This window comes from Cotesia typhae, unplaced genomic scaffold, assembly GCF_013202065.1.
Source record: "Cotesia typhae breed Kobodo isofemale line unplaced genomic scaffold, CoteBio_Ctyphae scaffold_13, whole genome shotgun sequence".
Lineage (NCBI taxonomy): Eukaryota > Metazoa > Arthropoda > Insecta > Hymenoptera > Braconidae > Cotesia > Cotesia typhae.
In genome coordinates, this window is record NW_027423774.1 from 7,077,738 (window position 1) to 7,096,834 (window position 19,097).

At 35.8% G+C, this 19,097-nt stretch overlaps 4 protein-coding genes across 5 annotated transcripts; 1 reads left to right on the forward strand and 3 right to left on the reverse strand.

Moving 5' to 3' along the window:
* Window positions 1–97: 97 nt before the first annotated feature.
* On the reverse strand, window positions 98–1,003 carry LOC141535107 (uncharacterized). The gene has a single exon (XM_074254900.1). The coding sequence runs from the start codon at window positions 873–875 to the stop codon at window positions 237–239; it is 639 nt and encodes a 212-aa protein (XP_074111001.1). The 5' UTR covers window positions 876–1,003; the 3' UTR covers window positions 98–236.
* Window positions 1,004–3,294: 2,291 nt separating this feature from the next.
* LOC141535359 (uncharacterized) lies at window positions 3,295–4,062 on the reverse strand. The gene has a single exon (XM_074255253.1). The coding sequence runs from the start codon at window positions 4,060–4,062 to the stop codon at window positions 3,295–3,297; it is 768 nt and encodes a 255-aa protein (XP_074111354.1).
* Window positions 4,063–4,454: 392 nt separating this feature from the next.
* On the reverse strand, window positions 4,455–6,011 carry LOC141535361 (uncharacterized). Its single transcript, XM_074255255.1, has one exon. The coding sequence runs from the start codon at window positions 5,328–5,330 to the stop codon at window positions 4,455–4,457; it is 876 nt and encodes a 291-aa protein (XP_074111356.1). The 5' UTR covers window positions 5,331–6,011.
* A 107-nt stretch (window positions 6,012–6,118) lies between these two features.
* Window positions 6,119–18,965, forward strand: Didum (dilute class unconventional myosin). Of its 2 annotated transcripts, XM_074255371.1 has the most exons (10): window positions 6,119–6,210; window positions 6,648–7,330; window positions 9,612–13,579; window positions 13,642–13,840; window positions 13,934–14,027; window positions 14,149–14,217; window positions 14,377–14,538; window positions 15,566–16,524; window positions 18,308–18,445; window positions 18,800–18,965. In XM_074255371.1, the coding sequence occupies exons 2-9, from the start codon at window positions 7,304–7,306 to the stop codon at window positions 18,425–18,427; spliced, it is 5,598 nt and encodes a 1,865-aa protein (XP_074111472.1). In that variant the 5' UTR covers window positions 6,119–6,210; window positions 6,648–7,303; the 3' UTR covers window positions 18,428–18,445; window positions 18,800–18,965. The 2 variants fall into 2 exon arrangements, with proteins under 2 accessions (XP_074111472.1, XP_074111473.1); XM_074255372.1 differs by lacking the exons at window positions 6,119–6,210; window positions 14,149–14,217; window positions 18,800–18,965 and having other exon boundaries at window positions 18,308–18,720.
* The last annotated feature ends 132 nt before the right edge of the window (window positions 18,966–19,097 follow it).

Sequence of the window (19,097 nt, forward strand, 5' to 3'; positions counted from 1 at the left end):
TAAGAAAATAAAAACTATCATTTAAAATTTTTCCGCCAATTTTTAGACTTGAAAAAAATCCTGCCAGGGGCGCTATCGTATTTTGAGCCGTGAGTTTTTTTTTTTTTTTTTTCTTTCCTTGCTGAGTTGTGCTCAGCTGGCCTTTGGGGAGTCCCGTACAGCCAATGTTTGTGATGTGATTAGTGCATGTGGTTAGAGTAGTTGTGGTGGGAAATCATGTCCCGCAAATATTTGAATTATGTGTTGTTGTTGCTGTTGTCGTCGTCGTCGTCTATTGTTATGTGAGTTAGGTTGATTATTTTTCTGATGTCTATGGCAAATTGTGTGATACTATTGAGGATTTTTGTATTATCTGTGAAGACCAAATTTCTGATGTCATAAGGTGCCTGTATTTTTTCTTGTTTCAGTGTTTGGCATAGATTTTCTGATTCTGTTTTTGTCAAGTTGCAGTTGAAAAAGATGTGGTTCAAGTCTTGTGTTTCGTGTCCGCAATCGCATCTAGGGTTGTCTTTGATTTTTATCCTGTGTAAGTATTCGTTAGTGCATATGTGTCCAGATCTCATTCTGTTTATTAGTGTTATGGTGATTCTTTTTAGATTTTTGTTTTCAAACCATGCTTTTTTACTGTTGTTTGGCTGTGGGTTATTGAATTTATGGTATGTTGAACCGGATTTTTTGAAGTCTTCGTGTCTGATTGTTTCATCCTCTGTTTTGTATTTTATTTGTATCGTGCGGCTGTATATTGTGTAATTGGGTTTTAGCTCTAGTAGTTCACCGGTGAGTCTGGCTTCATTGGCAAGTTCATCGGCTTTTTCGTTGCCTTCTATTCCTAGATGGCTTGGGCACCACCAGAGTTCCGTTTTTCTTCCTGCCATTTTTAATCTGCTGATTAAAGATTTTATTTCTAGTATTATTGGGCTAGTTTTCCCGGACAGGCCAATGTGATTGAGGGCTTCTAGTGTGCTTGCAGAGTCTGTGCAGATCAGGAGTTTGTTTATGTTCATGTTCTTTACTGTTTTGAGGGATTGGAGAATTGCTAGAGCTTCTCCCTCTGCGATGCTGAAGTTCGAGCTTATTTTAAATTTTTCTCCATTTTTGGGTTGGAGCATGTGAAAGCAAATCCGATGTATTTATCATCTTTAGTTTTAGATGCATCAGTATAAATTATGGTCCAGTTGGGCCTGTTTTTGGCTATTTCAGATGTGAAGTCTTCAGCGTTGCTTTCTTTCTTTTTTATTCTTTTCCCTATGTCAAAGTTTTGTGTGGTAAGTTCTAATTGAGGTTTCAGGGAATTTCAAAACATGGGAGTTTATCAGATCTTGAGAGGTTAGTGATGTCGGGTTCTTCTTCTCTCCAAATTTTATGAAGGAACGATACGCCGGTTTTTGTCATTTGTTTTCTTTCCCAGAGATGGTTGGCTTCTTTTAGTTTCTGGTTTAAGGGATGAGATTTTGAAGTGAATGTCCTTGCTAGAAATCTGCTAGTTAGGATTTTTCCTCTTATTTCGGCTGTTGGTTGATTCGCTAAGTCTCGTAATACTACCGCAGGTGTAGATGGAAAGCAGCCCAGAACGACTCTGAGGGCGGCATTTTGGCCTCGTTCTATTTCTTTTTTCAATGTTTGGCAAGCTGATTGTGTGCAAAAGCATGCCCAGTCTGCTCTAGCTCTCGTTAAGCCTTTGTAGACTTGAAGTAAGGTAGTTGGATGGGCTCCCCATGCTTTCCTGGCTAACGTTTTCATGATGTCGACGCTTCTGGTGATGTTTCTTTTGACTTCATTGATGAAAGGTTTCCATTTCATTTTAGTGTCTAGTGTTACTCCTAGGAATCTTGCTGTATCTGACCTATTTATTATGGCGTTGTCTATTCTTATTGTAGTGTTGCCTTGTAATCTTTTTTCGGCTTAGTATCATGAATTTTGTTTTGGTTTTTGATATTTTGAGTTTTATTTTCTCGAGCCAGGGTTGGAGGTGTCTGAGTCCGTCTTCTAGATTATATGTACACTCTTGTTCGTTGTTAGCGACAGTGTAGAGTCCTGCATCGTCTGCGTACATGCCTACGGTACATTTTTGTCCGATGTGGTTATCAATGTCGCTTATATAGGTGTTGAACGCGATTGGGCTCGAGACTCTTCCTTGTGCGGCTCCTTTCTTGATCTTTCTCGAGGTTATTTTTTTCCCATTTCGGTAGAAGTTCACTGTTCTTTCCCCAGCTATGTTGGTTATGAGCTTGGTTATTCTCAGTGGTAGTCTGAGTTGGCCTATGATGTTTATTAGTTCTTGAGGGTCCATATTATCATATGCTCCCTCGAAGTCGATAAGTAATAGGCCGATCATTTTTTTTTTGGCGAAAGCGTTGTATGCTTCTGTTGTCAGCATGGCTATGTTATCTTGGCATGATTTTCCTTTTCTGAAACCGAACTGTGATTTTGGGATAAGTTCTTCTGTCTCCATGAAGTATTCGAATCGGTTCAAGAAAGCTCTTTCAAAAACTTTTAGGAGGCAAGAAGCCAAAGTTATAGGTCGTAAGGAGTTGCTGTTTGGTTTTGGGATGAGGCAGATGTCGTCGTTCATCCATTCTTTTGGAGTTTCTCCTGTCTCTAGTATTTTGTTAAAGATTTGTGTCAGTACTTTTACAGCTTCGTCTGGAAGATTTTTTATCACCTCGTTGGATATTTTATCTGTTCCTGGGGCCGATTGAGGTTTGAGATGTTTGATGATAGTATTTATTTCTTCTACTCTGAAAGGTAGCCAGATGCCTTGGATTGCGCTTCTTCCTGCTTCTGCTGGTATATTGATGTTTTGGAATGTGGTTGAGTTTATCGGTGCCAGTTTGTTTATGGCTTTTTCTTCTTCTTCAGCATCTGTTTTTGAGTATTTGTCTGGTGTTTTCTTTGATTTGCCATCGTAGCTTCTTATGATGTTCCATATTTTTTTGATTGGCATTTTTGGGTTGATCGATTCTATAAATTTGCGTCTTTCGTTGTTTTTAATTTTTTTTAATTTTTTTCCAGATTCTCTCATTGTGGTCTGTAAGTTTTCCCAGTTTTCTTCCGATTGGTCTTGTTTATAACTTTTTAATGCCTTCTTTCTATTTTCTATTATTTCATCACAGTCTTTGTTCCACCATGTTTTGGTTCTGTCATTATTATTTTTTTTTTGTTTTGATGTATTTTGGTTATTGTTAGTTTCTTTTGCGCCATTGGCTATTAGTTCTCTCCTGATTATGTCGCAGAAAGTAGAGTATGTTTTTAGGTGGTCGTTCTGTTGTATTTCTTCATTTAGCATAGCGTTAGTTATTTTTCCTTGAATTTTTCCCAATCGACTTTATTTGTGCGTATTTGTGGGCGGGTTTGTTTTATGGCTTCTGGGGCATTTGTCATAGTTATTTGGATGACAATATGATCGCTGTTTAGTGTGGAGTTGGTGGTTTCCCACGTGTAGTTGGCTTTTAGGGTCTTGTTGACTATGGTTAGGTCTAGGGCATTGTTGCCGTGATTATGATTTATATAGGTGTGGTTTCCGTTGTTAATTACGAATAGTTCCAGGTCTTCTAATGCAGTAGCAAGATTTATGCCAGATGCTGAAGTTCCTGTACTGCCCCAGCTTTCATTATGTGTGTTGAAGTCTCCGCCAATTATGATGGGGTCGTCTTTACTTATGTTGAGAAGCTCTTTTAGTAGAGTTTTCCAGCGTACTAAGTTAATTTGTATATTTGGTGGGATATATATGCTTGTTATTGTTAGCTTTTTGTTGAGCAGGGTGATTTTTGCGACCACTATTTCAATGTCTTCGTCATTGAAGATGGGATGGTCTAGTGTGATTTCTTCGTATGGTAAGCCTTTCCTTATTGCTATTGCTACGCCTCCGCCTGTTCTGAATTCTCTGTCTTTTCTGATTAAGTTCATTTTGGATATGCCGTATTTTGTATCGTTTGTGAGCCAAGTTTCTGAAAGTATTAATATGTCATTGCATGTGCTGATGCAAGGTATGAGGTGAGATTTGTTTCTTAAGCCGCGACAGTTCCATTGAGCTATTCTCATCTTGGAGTTGTCTTGGGCCATTGCGTTATTGGTTTTGGGTTAGACGTATGGAAGGTTCTCCTTGTTCGTCGGTTCCGTTATTTCGTTGTTGCTTGGTCTTTGGCTTAGTTGATTATGTGTTGTTAGGTTCATTTCGTGTATATTTTCAGTTCTGGAAAGTTTGTTTGATAGGTCCGCTAGTGGGAGTGTTTTGTGGATGTCCTGGCGGAGTTCCAGTGCTACCAGGTTTGTTGTTATTAGTCCCTCGTTTGTAAGTGCTAGGACTGTCGATTGTTGTGTCAAGAGATTGTCTTCTGTTTCTGTCTCTTCCATTTTGTCTTCATCCGAGTGTTCCTCATGTGAATTCGGGTGACTATCTTGCAGGATGTTGTCGCTTTGGTAGTCATTGTATCGGCGAATTTTTCTTCTCACTTTTAGCATTCTCCCGGATTTGTTTTTGTGGGAGTTTTTTCTTTTGCGTTTCTTGGGTATGTTAGTTGTTGCCATGTGCTTGGTAGCCAGGTGTTTAATGTGTGGTTGTTTGGAAATATCCAGTTGTCTTCTCCTTTTGGTTGGATTTTGATCCATTTATTCGCTTCTTCGAGAGTGTTTAAGCCGTGCATCTTTGCTAGTTTGCGGGCGTCGATTTTGCTTATGTTCAAATAGGAACTTATTTTATTGTTTATTGTCATGTTGACTCTGATTCTGCAGTTTCTGTCTGTAGCTCGATGTTGTTCTTTGCAATTAGCACAGTGAGTTTTGTTTTTGTCGCAGTCTTTTTCTCCATGTTCTTCTGCGCAGATTGGGCATCGTTTCTTTCCTCGGCATTGTTTTTCGAGGTGACCTAGTCGCTGGCAATTGCGGCATTGTTTGAGTCTTGGTTCGAAGGGTGTTATTTTGATTATAGTTTTAAATATTTTTAGTTGAGTTGGTAATCTTTCGCCTTCGAAAACAAATTTCATTGTTTCGGTTGGGATTCGTTGTTGAATGTTTGATGTGTTGTTTCTAGGTAGGGGTCTCGTGAATCTTTCCATGCGGATTATTCTTATCGGTTGATGGTCCCAGCTTAGGCCTTCTCTGATTTGTTCTTCGGTGAGGGAGGTTTTTATTCCCTTTCCGACTCCGATTCTGGTAGTTTTCCAGTCGGGGATGTAGGCTAGCCAGTTTTGAGGGAGCCATTCTTTCTGGTTTTCAATTACGTTGTTTGCTTCCAAGGCGTTGTTGTAAGTTACTTGAATTAGGTTTGCACCTTTTCTATCAATTCTTTTGATAGCTGCGTCTTTATTTCTTAGTGCTCGTCCAACGTCCATTGGGTGTAGGTTTCCGATGTTCTTTGAGCTGTTTTGTCCCTTGTTATCGTCGTAGGTAATTAAGACTACGAAGGAGCTTTACTAAAGTTATCATAGCGGTTGTGGGTTTTTGGTGAGATGTTGTCTTCAGTTCCATCTAGATGGCTCTGTTGGTCATCTCTTTTGCGTTTGGTGTTGTCCGCAGTTGTTGATTTTGTCTCGTTCATAATTTATTTTAGGTTAGCTTTTTATTTTGCTATTAATTGGTGTTTTCAAAATAAGATTTTGAAAATTATTTAGTTAATGACCTTGAATTATTGTTTTGTTGCCAAAACAGATCAATGTGGGCACTTTTGTATTTTTATTGCGTATAAATCACTAAAAATTGCTCTGAGAGAGATATCGCATGTAGCGCGTTCGACGTCTTCCAATCGACCAGCCGTGAGTTTAATTGGAGATTTTTTACACTTCATTGACAAGGCTGTCACTGAGTATATTGGTATTTTATTTGAGATTTTCCAATTATTGAACACCAAATACCCAGTAATTCTCCATTGGGGGACCATGATACCCCGTCAATGCTGGATAATTTATCGTAGATCAATCTCAGTAATAAATAAAAGTAAAAATTCAATTTGTTTCGCTGAAATTGATATTAGAAATCTTTTTAATAATTTTTGAGCAATTAAATTGATAAAAAAAAATTTAATAAAAAAAAAAGACCATTCGGCAGCCGAAATGGAAGTAGATTTCAGAATGAATAAAAAAAATAAGTACTAGGATTGCATAATACAAAAAAAAAAAACTATAAAATCTTCTAAAAATAAAACCACTGCAACAGCAAATTTCATAATTGGCATAGCGGAATAGGACTTAATTTCAAGATTACACATAAAATGAGGTACTCAAATTGAAGCTTATTTAAATAACTTTCTGTTACAATTTACAGAAATTCAATACGTTATCCCATTCAAAAGTTATTTGAGTTGGAAAGTGGAGAAATGTGAATTTTTCAAATTTTGAAAATTTTGAAATCCTGGCATTTCTAAATTACTTGACCGTTTCAATAATCCTCTGCATCGATCCTAAAACAAATATGAAAATTAACTTAGCAGATAGTTGATAATTTTAAGAATTTTTGTAACAAATAAATTATGGCAAAAAAAAAATTATAAAAAAATTGACATTTAGAAATTTAAAAAAATTAAAAATGCAATTATTTAAAAATAATTTTTTGGAGCAAATTTATTTGTTAAAAAAAATTAAAAAATTGTCAAGTGACAGTTAATTTTAACTGTTATGTAATTAATTTATTAAAAAAATTTTTTAAATAAACAGCTGACGGCCAACTTCAGGTTATCCAATTTTAAATATTTGACCGCCATTACTGGTGAGCGCATCACGCGCGCAATTGTACGACAATGGTGTAGGTGAACTGATTACTTTGTACGTTGGTAGGTAGGGGGTAGCGTAACGAGAAAGTAAGGGTAAGTTGAAACGAGTGGGAGTTGATAAGAAGAGTCGGCGCGGGGGCCGAAGCGTGAAGGGTGGAATACGCGTGCGCAAGATCGGTACACATCTTAAGCCGATAGCCGATAGTCACCAGCTGTGTAAGCTACCACACGGCTCCTCGTTGTCTCGATTCTGTATGGTAGTAAATACCAATACTTGGATTACTCCAAAAGAAATAAATCAAAACATCAACCGTGAGTGCTGGACAAAAATAAAGATGACGCTTAAAGTTTATCGACGTATTTTATCAAGTTAAATAATTAGTGTAGTGTAATTATTACAAGTAAAATAAAAAACGAGTTTCTGGTATTTTTCGTATTGTCAATACGAAGTGTTATAATAATAAAATAACAGGTCGATGGTATGTAAGATCAAATGTTTGTCCTTGTGAGAGTGTATGGTTAAATCACCTTGGGTGACTCGTTCCCACGATCTCTGGGTAGAAACCAAATCACGATCTTGGCTTTAAAAAATAACTAAATATGACAACGAGGGAGCTTTACGTAAAGGTAATTTTTTAAATATTTTTTTCTTGACCCAATTAAAATTAATGATACAGAAGTTAGCTAAAAACTGTCAATTTTTTTAATTCTTCTAAAAAATCAATTACAATAATAATTTTTTTTTAATTTTGACCAGTGGAATTTTTTTCATAATAATTTAATTGCTAAAAATTAATGACACTGAAGTTTGCAGACAAAAATTATTTTAAAATTTTATAATTATGCAATTATTATAAAAAAAATTAATTAAAAAATTCCACATGTGAAAATTAATGAAAATTATAAGTGAAAATTTTTAGATGTATTTTTTTATTGTAATTGATTTGTTATTAAAACTTTTAAAATTGACTTATAAAAATTATTAAAAAAATTTTTGTAAACTTCAAAGTTAAAATAAAAATTAAATAAGTGTTTTTAATTTAATTTTTAATCAGACGTCATTTAATTTTGTTTTTTTTTAGGCATTAATGACTCGTAGGTCATTTTTTAATGCACTGACATCATCGATACCAATATAAATGAAATTTTTTTTTAATTACTCTAGATAAGACTGCCGAATCGTCTAGCCGAGCGTTATTATGAATATATGAACTAGTTTCACAAGATAAATTTTTTATGTACCTTTCTCCGACATTTGATTGGTATATTTCGAAAGGGTTGACCGAGGTCACACGTACGTGCATATAGTACATATACTTACTGAGAAGTGTCTTGTTACAATTGAATTTTAATTTTATGTTTATACGGCTTTATTCGCTATTATTACTATTATTCACACATTTAATTTTATTTTCATTTTTTGTCATTTAGAGAGTCGGAGTTTTAAATAATAAGGCGTGTTTAATAATCAGCGAAACATCCTTCGATAAGAAAACATATGAATATGAATCATCAGTTATCACTAGGTTGATAAAAATATAATTTAATATTTTTTTGACGTCGGCATTGTAATTGAGAGTGAGAGTATGTTTATTGTACAATGAAGTAACAGATTGAAAGCAGTGAAAAAGAAGACAATGAAAAAGAAATCAGAGAAAATAATTATAATTATTAAATTAATGTTATTGTGGTAAATAATTAATTCACTTTTATTTTTATCGGGAAAAATTTTTTCAGGGCTAAATTTGTTTTTTATTAAACACGTGTACAAATATCTACAATGTTTAATTGATTTATGAATGGAGTAATACAATAGATTTATATTCATGAGGTAAATTTTAAAGGAAAATTAATGGAGAGTGGAAAATAATGATATATTGTGACAATTATTCTAACGTAAGAGTATTGCGTAATGTAGAAATGAAATGTACATGAAATGAAATCTTACAAAAGTCGCAACATGGAGATGGATGTATAATCTAAACTTGAACGTTGATATTTCATAGGTTAAAGAAGATTTAAGCGGCCGTATCGTAAATAATAACTTAGCGAGTAATATGTAATTATCAGCCGACCATAAAATAGTTTGTTTTCTAATTAATTGAATTAACTTGAATAATGAATGGTGATACCAGAGACTGTGGTGACTAGAGCGGAAAATGAAAACAAATCGCGTATAATAAAGGGAAAAAATGAGATATTGTAAATATGGTTGGGTTGTTGTTTTTTACTCGGAATTCCCACAGTTTGCCCTGAAATTCTTGCTGACGAATGCGGAACAAGATGATACTTTTCATTTAAAAACTCTCTCTCTTCTTATTTTTCTCTTTGTTTATTGGTGTTATACCGTTACCGGGAGACTCTGAGGCTCAAGACTCGTGACTTTATTGTAAATCCGTTAGACATAGGTCAAGTTGATAGAAAAATGAAAGTTTTTTTTTTTTTTCTATTAATTTTATCCAATTTTTTAAAAATAATAATTTTAAATAATAACAAAACTAGCAACCTTGCAGTAACTATGTGACTGCCGTGACTTGTGAACTATAAATAAATAAAATTTTGCTTCATTAAATAATTACTTTCGTTAAATTGCACTGTACTTTCTTAAATATCGACATTTTTAAAGATATGAGCTCATCCCGATGTTACACTCATCAAGAGCTTTCATTTGAGTACCCACATACATTTTTGATATATTTTCTATATATACATATATATAATATATACAAATATATAAAATATATGAAAAATTGATGTGGGTACTCAAATGAAAGGTTTCGATGAATGTAAAGACGGGATGAGCTTATATCCGTTTAAATTTTAATAATTCACAAGATACAAGATCATTTCTTAATTATTAACCTAGAGAGATATATCTTATTAATATAAATTAATAAATTTATTTTAGGGCGCCAAAGTATGGGTTCAGCATCCCGAAAAAATATGGGAAGGTGCAATATTATTAGACGACTACAAATCGACAGACACAAGCATAAAACTGCAAGTAGATGACACTCGAGAGCAGCGTGTAGTAGAGGTTAAAACTGACAAGGAACTTCCACCACTTCGGAACCCAGATATACTGATAGGAGAAAACAACCTGACATCACTTTCTTTTCTCCATGAGCCAGCAGTCCTCTATAACTTACAAGTCCGTTTCCAGCGACGATGCATCTACACCTACTGTGGGATTGTCCTCGTGGCTTTTAACCCCTATGACGAGCTTCCAATTTACGGCAATGACACAATATGGGCGTACCGCGGCCAAGCGATGGGGGACCTGGAGCCCCATATTTTCGCAGTGGCCGAAGAAGCGTACACCAAATTGGAGCGCGAGCTCCACGACCAATCAATCATCGTCTCCGGCGAGTCAGGAGCTGGAAAAACAGTGTCTGCTAAATATGCCATGCGTTACTTTGCGACGGTGGGTGGTTCGTCTACCGAGACGCAAATTGAGAAAAAAGTCCTCGCGTCCTCACCGCTGATGGAGGCATTTGGCAACGCCAAGACCACGAGAAACGACAACTCCTCCAGGTTTGGAAAATTTATAGAGATACAATTTAACAAAAATTACCACATAACCGGCGCAAGCATCCGTACGTACTTGTTAGAAAAGTCACGTGTTGTTTTTCAAGCACATCAAGAACGTAATTACCACATATTCTATCAACTATGCGCCGCAGCGACGTCTTCACCTCAAGCTAGTCCTTCAGACGTCTCAGCGAGGCTGAAGAACCTGCAATTGGACAAGGGAAGCAGTTTCCACTATCTAAATCAGGGTAACTGCTTTACAATTGACAACTTGGACGATTCGCGTGCCTTCCAAGACACTTTATCAGCAATGACCCGTCTGGGGTTCGAGTCCAAGCAACAAGAAGAAGTATTCAAAATTCTAGCGGCTATTTTACATCTAGGAAACGTCGAAATAATCCAGGATTCCCGCGCGTCTGAAGGCGGGGACAGTGAAGCCTGCATGATAGCCTCTGGAGACAGACACCTGAACACTCTGGCCCAGCTGATGGGTATAGACCCCTCCGCGATGCGCAAATGGCTCTGTTATCGCAAGATCGTGTCAATGAGAGACGTAATCCTGAAGCCTATGAACGTCGAGCAGGCAATCGGAGCTCGGGACGCTTTGGCCAAACACATCTACGCCGAATTGTTCAACTTTATTGTCCATGGGATCAATGAGTCGCTGCGTAGCAAAGTAAAGGCTTTGTCTTTCATCGGCGTGCTGGATATTTACGGGTTTGAAACCTTTGAAATAAATTCCTTCGAGCAGTTCTGCATAAACTACGCCAACGAGAAGCTTCAGCAGCAATTTAACCAGCATGTATTCAAGCTTGAACAAGAGGAGTACTTGAAGGAAGAAATCGAATGGACATTTATAGATTTTTACGACAATCAGCCGTGCATAGATTTAATAGAAACTAAGCTGGGTATTTTGGACTTGCTAGATGAAGAGTGTCGCATGCCACGAGGCTCTGATGACTCCTGGGCGGAGAAACTTTATTCTAAATGCGTTAAATCTAAGCACTTTGAGCGGCCGCGCTTCGGGACCAATGCTTTTCTGATTCATCATTTCGCAGACCTGGTCGAGTATTCGACGATTGGCTTTTTGGACAAAAACCGCGACACTGTTATGGAAGAACAGATCGATGTGTTACGTTCAAGTGATAATAAACTGCTGAAACAGCTGTTTAATGATGACCCTCCAAAATTGTCAGTCCCCAGTGGTCAGGCTAAGATAAAAATATCCGCCCAAAAGCCATTAGCAAACGCCGTGCCTAAGCAAAACAAAAAAACAGTCGGCTCGCAGTTCCGAGACTCGTTGAACATGCTGATGTCGACACTCAACGCAACGACTCCTCACTATGTTCGTTGTATCAAGCCCAATGATTCCAAAGAGCCCTTTGAGTATGATGCGCAGCGTGCGATTCAACAATTACGAGCTTGCGGAGTTTTGGAAACAATTAGAATTTCAGCAGCGGGTTTTCCCAGCCAGAGGACCTACGCAGACTTTTTCTCGCGGTATAGATGCCTGTGTCCCTTCAAAGAGATCCTGAGAGACGATTTAAAGGAAACATGTCGGCGTATTTTGAAGTATTACATAAAAGACGAGGATAAATTTAAATTCGGTAAGACTAAAGTGCTTTTTAGAGCCGGGCAGGTCGCTTACTTGGAAAAACTGAGGAGTGAAAAGCAAAGAGACGCCTGCAGGATGATACAGAAGCGTGTCAGAGGTTTTATAATGCGCAGACGGTACCAGGAGATCAGAAAAGCTGTAATGGGATTGCAGAGACACGCCAGAGGATACTTAGCACGTGTTAAGGCTCAGAGAATTAGACGCGAGCGCGCTGCGGTGAAAATACAAACTAGAATTCGTGGGTGGGTCGCTCGTACAAGGTACCTCAGAGTCAGGCGAACGATAATTAGCCTCCAAAGGTACGCGCGTGGATTACTTGCGCGCAAGAAGTACGCGATTATGAAGGACAATGCAGCTGCGACGACGATCCAGAGGTTTGCCCGCGGGTATCTAGTTCGTGCCGCAGTCAAGCAGAAAATTAATAACATTATTATTGTACAGTGCTGTGTGCGCAAGTACTTGGCTCGGAAAGTTTTCAGAAGACTCAAGGCTGAAGCCAAGAGCGTTGAACATGTAAAGACTCTCAACAAGGGCCTGGAAAAGAAGATCATATCGATGCAGCACAGAATAAACGAGATCTTGAAAGAGAACCAGGCTTTGCGTGTGGTTCAGACCGAGGTCGCGGATCTAAAGGTCAAGCTGGAGGCGATGAAGGCTATCGAGTTGGATAACAAGAAATTAGTGGGTGTACTCGTCGAAAAGGATCGTGAGTTGGAGCTGATGGCAGAGGCGGTCAAGCGTGAGCAAGATGAAAAGATGGATCTTTTGTTAGAGCGCGAGAAGCTGATCAAGGAGAAGGAAGACGAGAACAAGCGGCTGAGTGAAGAGACCGAGAGGCTGAAGAGAGAGTTGGCGGTAGCCAGCGAGAAGCTCAAGATTGACCAACGCGGAGCCGAGGAGAATCTTAAACATCGGTTGGAGCAGGAGAAAGATCTCTTGCTCATGGATCATGACCAAGACCGTGGAGCCTACCAGAGGCTGCTGAAAGACTACCAGGACTTGGAAGAACATGTTGAAGTCCTGGAGCGCAAGCTGGCGTTGCACGCTCCTGGAGAAGGTCACTCTAGGTCCCTCAGCAACGCTTCTAGCGGCAGTGTAGGTCAGGCTGCCTCTACTGATGTTCCGGAGGAAAATATAGATTTTGGGTACGGCTCGGTCAGGTCTACCGTGTCTTCGACGGCTTACTCGAGGGTGGAGACCATCGACTGGCACCAGAGACGCTCTGAAAGCCCACCTGATGGTGAAGCTCAGCCCAGCAAGCCGGTTGAGAATGACACTGGCAGCCTGGTGGCTGCTCCGGTTGACATTGGGCTGGTGTTGAAGCTCCAGCAGAAGCTCAAGGACGTTGAGAGCTCTTATGGCCGGCTAGTCAGGACCATGGAGGACTTGGAGCGTGACAGTGGGGAAGATGCTTTTAGGACTCAGGATACCTTCAAGCTGGAGGAGTTGGAGATGGAGAATGCTCAGCTGAAGAAAGATCTCGGCACTTTGAGGAAAGCTGTCGTGGATGGTGATGTCAATTCAGCCCAAAAGGAACTCACGGGACAGTTTGACGCGCTCCAAGAAGAGTTGGAGCGTCGCAGGGAAGAATGCATTCAGCTTCACAGTGTCCTTGCTGATAATACCAAGAGGATGAAGAGTCTCGGGTCTAATTATGGAAGGGATGTTGATATTATTAATGAGGATGGAGAACTGGCACTTGCTTTTGAAGCTCAGAAGAAAATTAATCGGTAATTATTGAGTGGTTTAGTTTAGTGGGAGAGATTCATTTTATTGATTGGAATTTTTTCAGGCAATTGGAGGATGAACTTCAGACTAAAGAAAAGGGCTGGAGAGAACAAAGGAATGAGTGGAGGAATGAAATTGATCGGTTGCAAGAAGAAATGCAGAAACTACAGAAATTGTTGAGTGTTAATTTGAGCAACACTCCTAAAACTCAAACTGAAGCTTTTATGCAACATGAAATTGTGAAAATTACGTCGGAATACTTGGTGAGTATTTTTAAAAATTAATAGATCAATAATTGGGGTAGTTTGTAATTTATTTTATTATATTTTATATTTTATTTTATTTTATTTGTCTAGGATTTGCAAGAGAAATACGACAAAGTAGCCGAAGAGTGCCAGAAGCTCAAAAAGCGATGTAGGATATTCGCAAAACGCCTCCGTGATGCTGGATGTAAGTTTTTTCTTTTACTATTTTTATAAAGATAATATTTTATATTCGTAAAAAAAATGTGTATGTTAAAGAAGTTATGTAATTGGTAAATAATATTTTGTAAAAATTAACGCTTACGAAGGCGAAGATAGTGAACCGAAACAATTACCAGAACCACCGAAACCTCGTGCTTTTATGATTACCGCTCCGGGTGAGTCAGTAAGAAAAATCATGTCCATCGCCATTCGCCATCGTCAAGTCTCAGAATATTATCATTATTCATAAATCGTTAATCCTCTCAGATGTTCATTTGTTGGAGAGTAAAATTTTTCTTCATTGCTGATGTTTATTAATCTTTATTTTTTTTTAGTACCAGATACAGTAGATCCGGCGCCTAATCAATCAGTGATAACAAGTCAGCAATCAAATGGAACAGTAATGCCAGCGATTAGGAAGAAAGAACGAGATTACGAGGGGATGTTTGAGTTCCGGAAGGAAGATATTACTTCTATCATTCGTAATCTTGTCATAGGTAATTATGCTAAAATTTTTTTTTTAATTTATCAATTTTTAAGAGTAAAAAATAGATATAAAAAAAAAAAATATTGCAAAAAATCTTATTAAAAAAACGAACATATATATATATTGCTTATTTTTTTGAATGTTAAATTAAAAAAATTTTTGAACGTAACTTTAAAAATGGCATGAGGTAAAAGACCCAGTTATTGACACTGATCTAGCTATTGACACTTGCAATTTCATTTAAAAAAAAAAAAAAAAAAATTACTCTAATAAATTAATAAAAATAATTTTCGAATTATAAGATAATTGATTTTTTAAAAATATTTTATTTTTTTTAATTAGAATAAAATTGCAAGTGTCAAACAACTAGGCCAGTGTAAATAACTGGGACTTTCACCTTATTTTAATTTTTAGGTAGATTTAATCGAAATCTATCCATTACATTGGCCCTAATGTCAAAATTAAGTCGGAATTTTGCTATAATATCATCTAATTAGTCGAGTATAGCTCAAAAATAGCATTGGTTCGAAAGTTGATATACATCTACAATTCTTAATGGATTTACATGAAACTTGGTACACATATTTTTTGGATAATGAATGAGTTCGAAGATGAGCAACATCTATCAATAAGTATAGAAATGGTAGCTCTTCAAAATTATCAAAATAGTAAAAATCACGTTTTCGGTAACTTTATTGATGTATAATTTTTGATTAAAAAGAGATGGCCAATTTTTTATAAATTTATGTAAAAGATCATAAAATTACCTTTAATTTGACGTATATAACATTGACATTTTGACCGAATTTAGGTATTTTATCGAAGTTAAGAGTGCAATTGAAACATTTTCCGGCAATGTGTTGTACAAACAAATTATAAATGTTATTCTATCGAGAATTCTCAACAGATCCTAATGAAATTAAAATAAATTTCATTTAATGTCAGACGAAAGTTAATAAGATAATTCTGTGAAATCTACCATTTCGGGTGTGGCCGATTGGCGTTTTTTAAATTAATTAAAATTTTTTATTTTACAGAATTAAAACCAAAAGTAGCAGTAACTTTATTACCTGGATTACCAGCTTACATATTATTTATGTGCATCCGTCATACTGACTGCATAAATGACGATGATAAAGTAACATCACTGCTAACGGGTTACCTGAATGCGGTGAAACGAGTGATTAAAAAACGTGACGACTTTGATTCAACAGTCCTCTGGCTGTCAAACACTCTGAGAATTCTGCACAACTTGAAGCAGTATTCCGGAGACAAGCCTTTCCAAATGGAAAACACGGCCCGACAAAATGAGCAGTGTCTTAGAAACTTCGACCTCAGTGAGTACAGATCAGTCCTGAGCAACGTCGGGGTCTGGATATTTGGCCACGTGATGACCATCTTGAAAGAGCGGATCCAAGCACTGACAGTTCCAGCTCTGTTGGAGCACGAAGCGATAACCGGGCTGAATTCCAACAAGTCGGGTCGGCCACGGTCTTCTTCAGTTGGCGAGGAGCCAGAGTCGACGCAGCAGAAATTAAATAAATTGCTGGACGAATTGGGTTTGATTCACAAAACTCTGCAGTATCACGGCGTAGATAAAGATGTTATTGTTCAATTATTCAAGCAATTGTTTTACTTTATGTGTGCGAGCGCGTTGAATAATTTACTGCTGAGGAACGAGTTGTGCCACTGGACCAAGGGGATGCAAATTAGGTACAATCTCAGTCATATTGAACAGTGGGCTCGCGACGAGCAACTAGTCCCGGCGATTGAATCTTTGCAGCCGATCATCCAAGCTGCTCAGCTGCTCCAAGCTCGCAAGACTGATGAGGATGTCAATGCAGTGTGTGAAATGTGCAATAAATTAACATCTAATCAGATTATTAAAATTTTACATCTTTACACTCCGGCTGATGAGTATGAGACCAGAGTTCCGGTTACTTTTATTCAAAATGTACAAGAAAAATTGAAACTCAGACAAGAAAACAACGAACAGGTATTTTTTTTTATTCATTACGCTTGATTTAAGGGGGTATTATTGTTTAGAAGCCCGAATTTTAGGGGTATTTTTTCGTTTGCGATGAAAAAAAAAAAAAATCAATATTTTTTACTATCTATTTTTTTATAAGTTTTTAATTGATATTTAAAGAGTACAAAACTTTAATACACGGAAAAAAGTAAACTTTAATAAATAATAGTCGATTTATAATAAGTAATGATCAACTGCTAAAAATTACCATTTCAAACTGTAAAATCGTGATTTTAATAATCACTATGTAATATTTATCATTTAAATGCTACAATTTATTTTTTACATGAAAGAAAATACTATTTCAATCACTAATATTTGCTATGTGAATGTATAAAATGTTAAAGTGTAATAATTAAGACTTTGATATTTATCATTTCGTACTAAAAAAATGATCGAATGATATGTAATAAGTATAAAATACAGTTACTAAATTTTTAAAACAAGCAATGTCAGTATTTACAAAGTAAAATGGTAAATTTTAAACTCAACGTTAAAAATGAAACTATAATTATTGACTTGCTTGGGCTGGAAAAATTTATATTTTAAAAGTAGAATTTTTACTGTTTCAAATGTTAAATTCTCCCAGAGTTGAGACCTCCTTCTTCTCATCTGAGTTCCCCTTCTTCTCATAGTATGGACTATACACGGAAAGAACAAGATGATACTGGATATCATCCCAGATTATACTGAATAAAAAAAAATTTCAGATAGTAGCTAGTATAACACCCAGATTACAATGAGTGTAATCCAGATATTACGCATTATAATCTGGATTTTTTTAGCTAATATCTGAAATTTTTTTCACCACAGATATCACTGAGTATAATCTGGGATGATATCCAGAGTCATCTTGTTCTTTCCGTGTACATTGAAACGGCAATTTTTACTGTTTGAAACTGTAATTTTTTAAGATGAGAGAGTCATTATTCACTGTAGTGACAGTTACTAATCACTTATTTTCGATATTAAATTATAAATTGCGGCTTTTACCCTTTCTACATTAACTTCTGTAATATTTGTATTTTTGCCACCCTGATGTCCGCTTTACTGTTTGAAACTATAAAAATTAACCGGAATCCGAGTGAATTTTACAGTTTACTTTTTTCCGTGTAAAATTGAAAAAAAATCAAATTTTAAAAAACTGCAGACCGGCAAAGTGGGGTCTGATGAAAAAATGGCACATCCTGGTGTGCAGTATATCAATCCTTTCAGTGCACTGAAATGGAAAACAGTTAATAATCCGTGAAGAGTAAGGACAATTACCGCACTACGACACGTTTTGAAGAAAAAAAATTTTTTTACAAAATGACAGCGGTTTGAAAAATACGTTTTGTTTTTTCCCTGTTTTTCTGCTGTTCGGAATTATTAAAAAATGTAAAAAAATTTTTTTTATTTAAAAATGCTTCGCAGTGCAATACTATAATGTAAAAAAAAATCTCTGTGTAAAATTTCAAATAAATCGGTTGTGCAAAACTTGAGATATCATGCGCACCGTTTTTAAAAAAGTAATTCCGAGAAAATTGCGCTTAAAGTTTGAGGATAAGTCACGTGCAGTCGGAATCGTTTAATTAAATTAGCTGTAAGTTCGAGAATAATTTAAATTTCGAAAAACCCTTTCAGGGACATATTCTTAAAAGGGTATACTATGAAAATATGCGCAAAAAATTGATTATTTCAAATTTATAAACGGTAATACCCCCTTTAATTGTAGAAAAATATTTTTATAATTTTATTTAATTTTTTTCAGCTTTTAATGGACCTAAAGTTTTCATTTCCAATAAGATTTCCATTTAATCCCTCGAATATAAGATTGGAGGACATCGAAATACCGCCGGCGCTTAATTTACCTATGCTCAAGAAAATTTAAATTATTTTAATGATATAGGTAAATTATTTATATAAATAGAATTAATTTAAATTGTGCAATTAATTGCACATTTTGTACAATTTTATTTTATTTTTTACTTTTACTATTACTATTTATTGTACTTAATATTTATTTCAAAATCACTTGTTATTCTATCAATTAATTATTACAACTTATCATTAATGTAAATATAATTTAATTAATGAGTGATAAAAATGTGATTGAAGTAGAGAGGGCAATTCTAAAAAAGATTATGTACCTAAAACACATTCCATTTATTTATTTATAGATATATATATATATATATATATATATATATATATATATATATATATATATATATATATATATATAAATATAATTATTTTTTAGCTACGCAATAATTAGAAGGGACATTTGAATTGCCGTAATTTGTTGTACAATAAAAAAGATTATGCAATGTTACTTATATATTGTTATAAATTGATGAATTTAAATGAAAAGGATTTAAAAAAGTTATCAAGAGTCACTATCTAAAAATGTATTTTTTTTTTTTTTTTCTTAAAAAAATGTATGATAAAAATGAATGTGTGCCATTCAATAACAATTTAAAAAAAAAGATAATTATTATAGTTAAATATAAATAAATATTTTTTCCTGGAAAAGTCGATCTGTGATCGATAAAAAAAAT

Coding starts and splice junctions, on each gene's coding strand:
- LOC141535359 (XM_074255253.1), bottom strand. CDS start 4,062: ATGGCCCAAGACAACTCCAAGATGAGAATAGCTCAATGGAACTGTCGC.
- LOC141535361 (XM_074255255.1), bottom strand. CDS start 5,330: ATGGACGTTGGACGAGCACTAAGAAATAAAGACGCAGCTATCAAAAGA.
- LOC141535107 (XM_074254900.1), bottom strand. CDS start 875: ATGGCAGGAAGAAAAACGGAACTCTGGTGGTGCCCAAGCCATCTAGGA.
- Didum (XM_074255371.1), top strand. CDS start 7,304: ATGACAACGAGGGAGCTTTACGTAAAG. Junction 13,580..13,641: donor GCTCAGAAGAAAATTAATCG/GTAATTATTGAG, acceptor GAATTTTTTCAG/GCAATTGGAGGATGAACTTC. Junction 14,218..14,376: donor TTTTATGATTACCGCTCCGG/GTGAGTCAGTAA, acceptor ATTTTTTTTTAG/TACCAGATACAGTAGATCCG.